Below are 12,205 nucleotides of genomic sequence, written 5' to 3'. Positions count from 1 at the left end.
TGAGCCCACAGCCATTCTTGTTCTTGATACAGAGAGTGACGTAAGGGATTGAACTGGAGAGCTTGCTTTTCCCACATCATCCCTTTCTCATTGAGGCAGGAACTGACACATAGCAAGTGCTCAACAAAAGTATGAATGCAGGGACTGATTGCATTTGAATGATCACATCTTAATCCTCAGTAGTAGGAATGACTCAAGAAAACTGATTTTGTTTGTTTGTTTGTTTGTTTTTGTCATAGTTTACTGTGAAAACAGAATAAGTTTGTGATTGACTAAACACTTGATGAATTACCTCTGTGGTCCTTCCCATCTCTACAGCCCTTTGAATGCCGAAGACCTGAAAGCATTTTTACCTGCCAAGCTATTAACATTTGACTAACCTGTCTTCTTTAACAGATTGCAAAGGAAGAGCCCTCGCTTGTAAATATCAACAAGAAATCGAGTCTTCAGGACACTAATGTCAGGTCTGTTGCTTCTTTGAATGGGGAAATGACACTGTGGCCTCTGCATTGTACCAGAAGCATTGCTCTTGGGGGACAGGCTGACAAAAGCAGAGAGGGAAAACAAAGCTGAGAGAATATGGGCCAGAGGAAAGCAGTGTAAAGACTTCCTTTAAGCCTGGAGAAGGTTGCTGTTGCCAGGCTGACCTTGATCTTGCTGACTGCTGTGCTGGTAAGGAACTCAGCCTCCTTGACCGGGCTCTGAAGATGCAGAGTTGACCTTGTGTCCCCAGTAAAGATGCTCCAAGCTCTGCTCTCAGAGTGGAGTCATCCTTGATAATACAGGAAAGACAACCCTTCCCGGCCGGGCTTCTGCTCATTGCGCTTCCTTGGGCCATTGTTTTTGAGCTTTGTCAGAACTGGATCCACATGGGTTCATTGATCTCAGCCACTATCTTCTCCGCCCCATTCCCCAGGGCAATCCCCCTCAGCTGAGTGACCGATAGCCTATCATCATGGCAGTCTTAGTGCCATCTTGATGGTCTACCATCACTTGCTCTTCAGTGGGCTCTCCTAGATGCACCCCTCAAATGCGCAGCAGGGTCTCATTGAAAATCCCAGGTCCTGGCTGGGAAGGTTAACTCAGTAGTCGAGAGCCTGCCTAGCATGCTCAAGGCCCTGTGTTCGATCCTCAACCATGCAAAACAGATGAATAAAACAAACCCTGGTCTCCTGAGTCCCACCCCAGTCCTTGAGATCCTGTGGATGGGTGGATCCTGGGCATGGGAGTGGCGGTGGGGCAGGAAAAAGCATTGCAGTGAATGCCTGGGTGTCATAGGGAATTGTTACAGTTGATGCTCAAAGCACATGCTAGCTTTTCTCATGTCCGTGGTCCACGTTCGTCATCCTTCAGGGATACACTTTGCAGGGACTTAGTTCAGGTTGAAGTCCAGTTCAGTTGGAGGATCCTTTTTTAACATGGGCCTGAGTTCCATTCCTAGCACTGTAAAAGGAAAGCAGACAAACAAAAGCTCTTCCCACCCGGCCCATCATCCTTTCATCTGTTTCCAGTCTTAGAGAACAACAGTATCCAGTTCCTTCCCTAGCTTGAAACTCAAGAACCTTATTCCCCACCTCCCCTTCTCATCCCCTAGCCTAATTGGTGATCATAATTAGGTGTTCAGGACTACAGTCCCTGCCCTTCCTCACCCTTCATTGTCTCTTATTTGGATCATCAGTACCCTGGCTCTTACACCAATATACTCTTTCTGGCTCTGAGGACCTTTCTGCAGTGCAAACCTGATAATGCCACTCCCCACACTAAATCCTGTAGTTACTGTCATTGCCTTCAAAGTAGACTCAGCCTGAGTTCCCTCCTAACAGGTCTTTCCTGCTACCCTTCTGGTCCCTACCTCTTGCCCTTCTGATAGGACCCCTTCTAGGTGGGGGTGGTGAGGTATCCTGGCAGACCTCCGCTTTGTCTGTCACTTTGGTGGTCTTCCCTGCATCAGGCTGAGAACCCTAGGAGGTGGGGTTATTTCAGGGACCATGAGCAGCTAGCTACCCTGGGGCTCTGGCCTGAGGGAACCATGAATTCAGCACATTGATTCAAATTCCTTATTCATTCTTTCCTGTGTTTATTCAACAAGCATAAATTAGGCAGTAGCTGCATAGTTACACACAATCAGGCATTGAACAGAAGAAAAATTGAAACTGCAGCAGTGTTCATTGATTTGTCAAGGGTCCCTTGCTCAGGGCTTCAACTTGTTTCTATGCCTCTTTGGTGTTAGGTGATAATTACTGATTTTTAAAAATATGAAATTAGTCATGACCATAAAAATATATTAAAGACTTTCCTAAAATCACTGTTTGGGGTCTGGGGAGATGGCTTACATGAGTAAAAAGGCCTGCTCTCAAGCCTGCCAACCTCAGTTTAATCCTCAGACCCACAAGACAGAAGAACCAATCCTTTCCTGCCATCTCTTCTCCAACCTCTGTACAAAGGCTTACACATATTCAGAGAATAAATAAATGAAAATATGATGTATTTTTTAAAAAATCAGTTTTAAAAAAAGCTATTGGGTTGTCAGAAATGATTGAGGAAAAGTAAAAGGAAAATTTAATAAATTTTTAATGAAAAAAAATACAAAGAAAGGACAGGACATGACTGCTCCTAGGTATGATAAAAGAGAAAGTTTAATATAGATCTGTGGAAGAGCGTAGCCAGAGGCAGAGGCAAGGACATCAGGGAGAGTCTAGAGTGGGCATGACCAGACTGAGCTGGGTCATATGAGTAGAGTGGAAGGGGAGAGGAGGCAGAAGAGAGGGGACTACCTGCAGCAGCCAGGAGACCAAAGGTACAAAGAGACCGGGTAACCAAAACGGCTGGACTATATAGGGAAGGGTAGCTGGGGGAAGGGCAGCCCAGCTCTCTGGGCTGGAGAGTTCTGGGTGGGGGGCCAGGAGATGCTAGCTACACCCTGTCACAGGTAGGGACTGGAGGATGCAAGGAGAACCTGGTGGCCAGGTCCATTTTGATATGTTAACTAGGCACCTCAGCTACTTGTACCAGGTTTGAAACTTAACACTTTTACTTCTGTTTTTGTGTATGTGTGTGAACACCTGTGAATTGGTGCCCCGAGAGGATAGAAGAGGGCATCCAGAGCCCCTGGAGGCATTATGGGTAGTCATGAGATATCCAGCATAGGTTCTGGGAATCAAACTCAGGCTTTTTAGAAGAGTAGCAAGCATTCTTAACCACTGTTTCTTTAGCCATGTTTCTTAGCCATGTTTCTTTCTATAAACATCTTCTCATATATATAGTATTAAAATATCTTAGAAATAGTCCTACTACTTAAAATATACTGGGGATATATTTACTGTTCTCTGTAGCTTCATTATATACTATAGTTGCAGTCCTTGTGGGCTTTTGTACTAAGTATCATGGCTTCCAAGTTATTGGGAACTATATCTGGGTTAGACATGGGTTTTACTTCATTTCACAGCAAGACCTGGCTATGAGCCAAATCCTCATTTTGAGGTAGGGAGCCTTTGAGGTAAAGGCAGTTTTATTCGGTACCTTACCCAATTATATTTAGTTCCCCACTCGCTATATTCTTGTCTCCATAATGTCTGCTTGTTTATTTGATTTTGGACATTTCTGCATTTGTAATATAATTTCAGTTATTAAGTAAAATACTAAACCAAGAGCAGTGGGATTTCTTGACCATCAGAAGCAGTAAAGTAGGCTATATATTAACTGGGAAGCAGTCCAGAAGGTGAATACAGGAACATCAACCTTGTTTTTAATTTTTTTTTCTATGCCTCTAGAAGCCCCATTCCTATACGTGTGGAAACTGCCCAGCCAGCTGTGGAGAAACCAGAAATCAAGCCTCCCCGAGTGAGGAGGTTAACGAGACAATACAGCTTGTGAGTCATGCACTTATCTACGCCCGTTACACTTGAACATGCAGTTTATAAACATCTTAGCCCTGCTCCAGGAGCCTTCTCAGATGGCCATCCCCCAAACTCTGCTCAGTTTCCATCTGAGTGGTTGAAATGAGAGCAGAGATTTCTCCATGAGAACATCACAAGCGGGTACATTTGTCCCCATTGTCTGTGGTATGGTAAACTGTTCCCAGCAGTCCATGCTTACCACCCGACAGTCGCCGAAGATGGGGAGTCTGGCGCAGCCTCTCTGGCCTTCTCTGTTGGGTTCCAAAGGGCTGCAAATTGTCCTGTTAGGGCCTTGGTCACCTCTGAAGGCTCATTTGCTATCAGAACGGTTATAGTTGGTATCAGAATCTATGGCAAAGGAGGCTGTTGGGACCAGGTTACCCTAAGTTACAGTCTTGTCAACTTTCCCTGTCAGAGAGCATGTGAGAGGAGGCAGAGAGAATGCCAGCAAGGTGAAAGTTGGTTTTTTATAGCTTCACCATAGAAAACACAGCTTATGTTTATTGGAAGCATATTGCTAGGCCCAGTTCACACTCTAGAGGAAGATGCCATGGGTGAATGATTACCAAGCCAAGAACCAGCAGAGGCTACAGGGGAAGCAGCCCCCTCACTTCACGGCATGATAGCAAAGTGCTTTGCACAAACAGACAGCAGAGCCAGAGGGGAGCATGGAGCTACATAGAACATGAGGACCCACCCATTTTTCTTCCACCTAGTTCAACAAAAAATCTCTTGGCTACTGTTCCAGGCATTGTCAGGTACTAGCAAAGTGGCTTTACGAATTCCCATCTACCATCTCAACTTGTAGTCTCGTGATGTACTGGATGGAAAGACAGAGTTGTAAATAGTTGCCCAAACAAGACAAGTGAGGCCTGTAGGAAGGGTAGATGGGCTCAGCCATGGGGTTAGAGTACTGATTGCAATGGAATTCCCATTTTTGGTCCTGGCTGTGGCTCAGACACTATGCCTGGGTATGAAGTTCGTCAGAGAACTGCAAAGGGATCTCTGGGCCCAATGGAAACTGGGAAGTCTAGGATTCAGGCCTATCTGTTGCTCTGATATCCTAGGAAATGAGAACACTTTGAACAAGCCTTTATTTCTTTTCCTTTTTCTCTCTGAGTGGTGTGTGTGTGTGTGTGTGTGTATGTGTGTATGTGTGTGTGTGTGTGCATGTGCACGTGCGTGCATGTAGAGGATGGGCGGGGGGTTGATACCAGGAATCTACCATATTCATTGAGGCAGTCCCTCAACTAAACCCAAAGGTCACTGACACGGCTAGTCACTAACCAGCATGCTCTAGGGTCCCCAGCTATGCTTTCAGAGGCAGGAATTACAGACTGGCCACCAACCCACCAAGCATTTCTGTAGTTTCTGGTGATCCAGACTCTGGTCCTCAGCCTTGTGATGCAAATGCTTTAACCACTGAGCCATCTCTTCTGTCCCCTTTCCTTATCTTTTCTGTTCTTTCATTCCTTTCGTTCAAGGTATCAGAGACCTCACCAATGCAAAGCAAGTGCTCTACCACTGAGCTACGTCTCTAGTCCATTCTTCGTGTTTTGTTTTAAGACAAGGTCTCCCTGTGTTGCCCAGGCAGACTCTGAACTTCTGATTTTCTTGCCTCAGCTCCCACCCCCTTGCCACCAGTAGTTGCCATTTCAGGTCTGTGACAACAGGCCTGGCTTCAAGTGCTTTTCCTTCAGCTATAAAATGAGACAACACCCACCTCTAAAGGATTTGTTTGTTTGTTTGTTTGTTTAAGACAGGGTTTCTCTGTGCAGCCCTGGCTGTCCTGGAACTCACTCTGTAGAACAGGCTGTTGTCAAACTCATGACATCTGCCTGCCTCTGCCTCCTGAGTATTGGGATTAAAGGTATGAGCCATCACCACCCGGCTCTAAAGGAGTTTGTGAGGGTCTGGCCAAAGGCTGTGCTTCTGAGAAAAAGTGTAGGGATCCCGAATGCAAAGTGAAGGCTGGGGTGCAATGCCAGAGGCAGTCCCCAAACAGCCAGCCCAGATGTGCCATTAGGTCCTCACAGGAAGGTGAAGACACATGCTCAAGGGTCTTAAGAGCAGACACCTCACTAGCCCAGATGGGGACTGTGGGCATGTAGCAGCCGTGTTTCCAGGAAAGCCAGAGGGGCTAGAACTCAGATAACTAACAGCTCTAATGATCTCTGGGGAACCAATTAAACCACAAAAATCTTCCCCCAGGACAAGGGTGGCAGGGTTTGCATTTTCTTTTATTTCAAAATTCAAAACGTCATTATCACCCATTTGGGATACATTAAATAATGATTAACTGTAGGTGAACCAGAAGGAAAAAAAAATCATTTAATCACCAAATTGGCTCTTATTTAAAAAAAAAAAATCATTTTCACCTTTGCACTACTGCACTCAGCAAAAGAGTTTCAAGGTAAAGTTCTCAAAAACTTGTTAAAATGTCTTGTAAGCCAGATGTGGTAGCACAGGCTGCAATCTCAGTACTTGGCAGGCAGCAGTGGGAGGATTGGCAGATTGAAGCTAGCCTGGGCTACATTCAGAAAACAACAACAATGCGTTATAAATTTATCATGAATTACCTCAGAACCTGAAGTAAAGCTGGAGACTTACTGAATTTTAAATGTTTCCTCACTATAAGTTCTAAGTTAAGACAAAAGATTTTTTTTTAATATGGGGGGGTGCTAGAGAGATGGCTCAGTGGTTAGAAAGCAGCTGCTGCTTTTGCAGAGAACTCACCCCAGTCCTCCCACCCCACCCCTGACATTCAGGTGGATCACAGATGTCTTTAATTCCAGATCCAGGAGATCTGATGCCCTCTTCTGGTCTCTGAGGGTACCTGCACACACATGGCACACACACACACATATCACTCAGAGAGAAATAAGAAATAAAAACATATCTTTCAGAAAAAAGAATTTGGAACTTTTCCTATTTTAGACACTCTGGGTTGACTTCTTACTGTAAGAAAGGAGCTATGTTTCTCTCTCTCTCTCTTTTTTAATGGCTTTTTTATGTAAAAAAAAAATAGTGGCTGCTGTTAGGGTTAAAGTGCTTTTACATGAGGCAGCACTCACTATGCCACTAACTTTTTTAAAAAATAAGGTAAAAACCAGGCTAGGCAGATAGCTCCGTGGCTCAGAGTACATGTTATTCTTGCAGAGGACCAGAGCTTGGGTCCCAGCACCAATATCATGTAGCTCATAGCTGCCTGTGGCCTCAGCTGTGGGGACCTGGCACCTCTGGCCTTCATGGGCACACACACATATCTTCACATACCCACATGCATAAAAATAAATATGCAAAGGTCTTCCAAATCTCAAAAAATAAAATAAATGGTGAGAGAGTCGGTTCCTCATGATTCCTGCTGCCTCACAGAAGAGGGTCTACACACATCCCTCTGTGTCTGCTTTGACTACTGTGATGTAAGCGTCCAGCAAAGTGTCTGCTGGCAGACACACAACTAAGAAAATATAGTAAGGCGGTGCACGCCTTTAATCCCGGCACTCAGGAGGCAGAGGCAGGAGGGTCTCTGAGTTCAAGGCCAGCCTCCTCTACAGAGCGAGTTCTAGGACAGCCAGGGCCGCACAGAGAAACCTGTCTCAAAAAAAAAAAAATGAAAAGAAAGAAAGAGAAAGAGACAGAGAGGGAGACAGAGGGAGAGAGAGAAAGGAAAGAAAAGGAAAAGATGGTATAGCAATGGAGCATTTCTGGACATGAAAGGGAAAGGCACTTTGATGTATACCACAGCACTGCTGGACTTTGAAAGCATCCCGTGCTTTTGTCAGGCTTCAGGGAGAGGCAAGATTATGGAGAGGGCGACACAATCAGACTCAGGGCTACCCGGGAGAGGCCCGTGGGGGCCGCCGCTCAGTAACCAAGCAGTTTTTGTTGTAACTGATGCTAAGCTGGGAGATACGAAGCAGGGTGGCTAAAGACACTGAATGTCTGCCATGCGATGGAAGTGATCGGTCCCTCGGTCATTCACTTATTTACTTAGTTTAGTTCTGGTTTGCTTTGGCTTTTCAAGACAGGCTTTCTTTGCATAGCCCTGGCTGTCCTGAAACTTACTCTGTAGACCAGGCTGGTCTTGAACTCATAGAGATCCACCTGCCTCTGCCTCTCAAGTGCTTGGATTGAAGGTGTGCACCACCATGTCCAGCTTGGAATTGTTCATTTAAAAATGGCTGAAATGATAAATGTCATGTTATGTGTATTTTACCACAATCACACACACACACACACACACACACACACACACACACATACACACAAGCCACAGAAAATCCAGCCCAGGTTTGTCCTGCTTTTGGATCCTGTGAGCTGGACCTTGAGTGGGCATTGATTTGGAGAGCCCTGCCCTCCTACTTTGGCCTCCCCACCCTTCCTGAATGTCTCACACCCTGTGTGTTATTGTAATGAGCAGAGCTTCATGTGCTTTTAGTAACCGCAGCGATGAAGATGACCTTCCTCCAGACCTGGCTGAGGCAGCAGGAGCCACCACAGCCACCACCACCAACACCACGATGTCTGCCACTCAAGTCTCCGTGCCACTGGCGTCCCCCAAAATCCAGAAAGTCAGCTCACCTCAGAAGTCAGAAGTCAAGAGCCCACTGTCCCCGGGGACAAAGGTATGGGAAAGAGCCTGAGGCATGACATACACTTAGTGAACGGCATTCAGCTCGAGGGTTTAAATTTTGCATGATCAGTTGCATGCATGCATTTAAAAACAGCGAAACCAGACTGATGGCTTAATTCAGTTGTTGGAGTTAAAGCCATGTACTTGATTCCCAGCACACATAGACTAGGCATGGTGGCACACACCCATATTCCCAGCTCAGGGGGTAGAGGCAGGATCAGAAGTTCAAGATCACGCACCACCTAGTGAGTTCAAGGCTGGTATGAGACCTGTCTCTAACAAAGCAAAGCCAGTTTAAACTGATGAAATTAAGGTTGGTTCCAAGGAAAAAGAGTTGATAAATAAAAATAAAAGTAGCAAAATATATTTTCATGCACCCTGATCCCAAGATATATGACAACCATTTATGAGAAACATTTTATGATATAAAACAAAATAATATGCACTGTGCTTTAGGGTATGTTTAAGGAATTCTTGGGGCCACTATTGTTTTATATCACCCTGTAGCCTTGGGTGGCTTTAAAGCTGAATTTGGAGGCATATATCTTTAGTCTCAGCAGTCTGGCAGGTGGAGGCAGGTGGATTTCTGCATTCAGGGACAGCCTAGTCTCCTTAGTGAGTTCCAGGACAGCCAGCCACGGCTACATAGTGAGATCCTGTCTTGAAAACGAACAACAGGGGCTGGTAAAATAGCTCAGTAACTAAAGATGCTTAACACTAAGTCTAATGACCTGAACATGGTAGAAGGAGAGAACTGACTCCCAAAAGTTGTCCCCTGACCTCTACACTTGCACTGTGGCATATGTGCACATATGTGTGTACGCATACACACACACAACAAATGAATGTAGTTTTGAAAGATAAAAAATGTTTTAAACCATCTTAAAATATCACAAAAATAAAGAGAAGAGCAGTAGCCCCCAGCCCCATTCTATACTGGACAATTCGGAGAAATAAAAACACAGGCATGTTGTAGACTTAGATTTTTCACCAAACCTACTTTTTTTTAGGGTTCTTATGCACCTTTACCTTCCTTCCAATCCCCCCTCGCCCCCACAACCTTAGGTAGGAGATTAATAGGGAACAGGGTTGTAGTTCTCTTTTATCGACTTCCTGCTGATCAGGGTTGATGGGTCATTAGGGACTTAGCAGATTCAGTGGTCAGGATTCCAGCAGACCAGCCAAAAGACCAGCACAGAGCAGCAACACAAAGTCAGCAAAAGCCTCAAGACCAAGTTGGATTGCCCAGGGAAGCTCTTTGAAACGTTTCTCTCTGTGAAAGCCAAGTGTCAAGCACGAAGATCAGCGTTGCGATGTCAATCCAAAAAACTGGTGTCTCACTCTGCCTTGGCCTCTATCTATGTCCTCTCCTCAAATCCACCCATGGATGTCTTCTGCTGGCCAAAGTCAGGCCCATCACAGCAAAACATCAGGTACCCTCTCACAAACCAGCCTGGGCAAAAGATCACATGACAAAATTCAATCTTCAAAGAAACAGGAAACTTCCACTCAGCATGTTCCTATTCCGGACCTTATAATGGATAAGATGTGTTAATAGTTTGATAATGGGAAATATCACCGTTGGCTTGAAATTTCAGGAAACTGCAAATGTGAATGGTAGTGACAGGGGCCTTACATGAAACGTTCTTGCTTTTCTCTGTGTGACTCTGTCAATGGCCACTCTTTGGCAGTTGGTTCAAATGCAGTTGAACCTGTTCCTGTCTAAGCAATGCTGAGCTGAAGATGGCTGTGGTCCATCCAACTTCCCAAGGAAAGGTGTGTACAGGGAACAGGTGCCTTGACAGCAAGACGGGAGTCCAGCGGGTTCCAGCTCCTCTGTTCATGTGCCAGTAACAGCACTTCCAAGGCCCATATTCCCCCAAGCCTTAGCTACCCCTCCTCATGAAGATGAGAAGATTACCAGCGATGCTCCGATCTGCACAGGAAACCTCCCTCATGATAGCCACTGGATCCCTGAGGCTTGTGCAATTTTCAGGGTCATGGTTCTTGGAAGCATCTAAACAGCAACGTTCCAGGTCCACATCCTATGTGAATGGGGTCCATCTTTTCCAAGGTGCTTTCCTCATATGTCTAAAATAGACACAAGAATATGACTGGACCCCTCAGCATTGACTGGTACAGATGAAGGCTCTCTGGCATTCTATAAATTGAATCATGGCATCTTTTTTGACATTTTGTTTTGAGTCTGCCGGTCTGCTACTCACTATGTAGCTCAGGATGACCTTGAACTCAAGGGAAGCTGTCTCCCTTAGCCTCCCAAGTGCTAGGGAGCTGCCATACCAGGCTTCACCGGCTGGGATCCGGACTCTCCTTACAGTTTTCCAAGTGGAAGACAGGCTCCTTTCCTGTATCCCGCAGATGGTTAAAACCATCTGTGTTAGAGACGTGTCGCACCCTCTCAGAAGCTCCAGGGCTCCCTCTTCTGGTCATTTCTCCACGTTAGGGCTCAGATTGTGTCAAACTGACATAATCAGTTGTGTTTCTCACTCCCTCAAAGGGCCTGGAATCCATCCTTGCAGCCAAGACTTCAAAGCAGGACAAAACACTGTCTTGAACAGTGTTCAGATGATCCAGCAACCCTCCCAAGGCATCCTGACTATTATTATGCTGCTGGTCAATTTAGCTTTTTCGGGTCTCCTGGCTCCCATGACAGGATGGCTTCTTTGTTCTGTTTATGTATTCTACAGACTCTTTAAAGCATTTCTCTCAAAACTAGTTAAAAAAAAAAATACTCAAAGCACTTAAGGAAAGTGGTTTGTAGCTTTGGAAGGCCAGATCCCCCACCTTGATTTCGGGGGGAAGTTGGGGTTCAGCCTGCCTATTTTATACACTGTTGAGGGAAAGGGATGTGGTGCGGGTTGCACACTGAGCAAGTCCGTGCTAGAGAAATGTAGGCTCTTTCTTTCTTGTGAGCCCTGTCATCTGCTGTGGGTATCACTAACCAGGGACATTTTCTTCCTGCCTTCACAGAGCCCCTCTGACCATGGAGGCACATTTACCTTGGGGCCAGGCGACCTGCTGATGGACTTCACAGAGGCCACTCCTCTGGTAAACTTCTTATTTTGTTAAGAGCAGAAAAGCCAGACCCTAGCCGCGCCTGGCAGTGGGAGGATGGAGAGGTGGGCACTGTTGCTGGAGGTCTTCCGCTTGTCCTGGAAGCTCTCCAGGAGAGTTAGACACCAGGGCCTCACCACCTTTTGGGGCCCTTGATGAAGGGGTGCTCCTTCTCCTCAGCGGGTGGCTGCAAGAGTTCCGCCCGTGCCTGTCCACTGCTCCTTAAGTACAGAGGGTTCCTCCATGCTTGGGTCTCAGCTTCCTGGCTTCCTGGGCTGTGCCCTGCATGCCATCCACCTCTTGCTGCTGCTTCTGGCGGTCCATCTGGTCTGAAACGCTCAAGGCTCTTCTGTGGCTTTCCGGACCCCTTACGCCTCCTCCCGTCATCTTTCCTCTGCATACAGGTCTTCCCTTAGGGATAGTGGCTCTCATGGGACTTCTGCAGGTGAGACACCCCTTTTACAGGAAAAAGCACTAAGGGAGTCAGGCAGGCAGTTCTGACTCTGGTCCCTGGCTACTCTTGTTTTCTGGGACAAGGTCTCAGGTAGCCCTGGCTGAGTTTGAACTTGCTACATAGCCAGGGATGCCCTTCCAATCT

General features: G+C 46.1%; 1 protein-coding gene across 6 annotated transcripts in view; it reads left to right on the top strand.

Annotated features, from left to right (window-relative positions):
* Nucleotides 1-12,205, top strand: part of Epb41l4b (erythrocyte membrane protein band 4.1 like 4B) — a 152,902-nt gene that overhangs the window by 116,692 nt on the left and 24,005 nt on the right. For 4 of the 6 annotated variants that reach the window (XM_060379943.1, XM_060379942.1, XM_060379946.1 and 1 more), the window contains exons 19-22: nucleotides 397-464; nucleotides 3,771-3,869; nucleotides 8,338-8,524; nucleotides 11,524-11,601. In XM_060379943.1, the coding sequence (XP_060235926.1) occupies nucleotides 397-464; nucleotides 3,771-3,869; nucleotides 8,338-8,524; nucleotides 11,524-11,601 (432 nt within the window). The remainder of the gene's footprint in view (nucleotides 1-396; nucleotides 465-3,770; nucleotides 3,870-8,337; nucleotides 8,525-11,523; nucleotides 11,602-12,205) is intronic. The other 2 variants (XM_060379944.1, XM_021628125.2) reach the window with 1 other exon arrangement.

This window comes from Meriones unguiculatus, chromosome 3 (genome assembly GCF_030254825.1).
Source record: "Meriones unguiculatus strain TT.TT164.6M chromosome 3, Bangor_MerUng_6.1, whole genome shotgun sequence".
Lineage (NCBI taxonomy): Eukaryota > Metazoa > Chordata > Mammalia > Rodentia > Muridae > Meriones > Meriones unguiculatus.
This window is presented reverse-complemented; position numbering and strand designations above follow the sequence as displayed.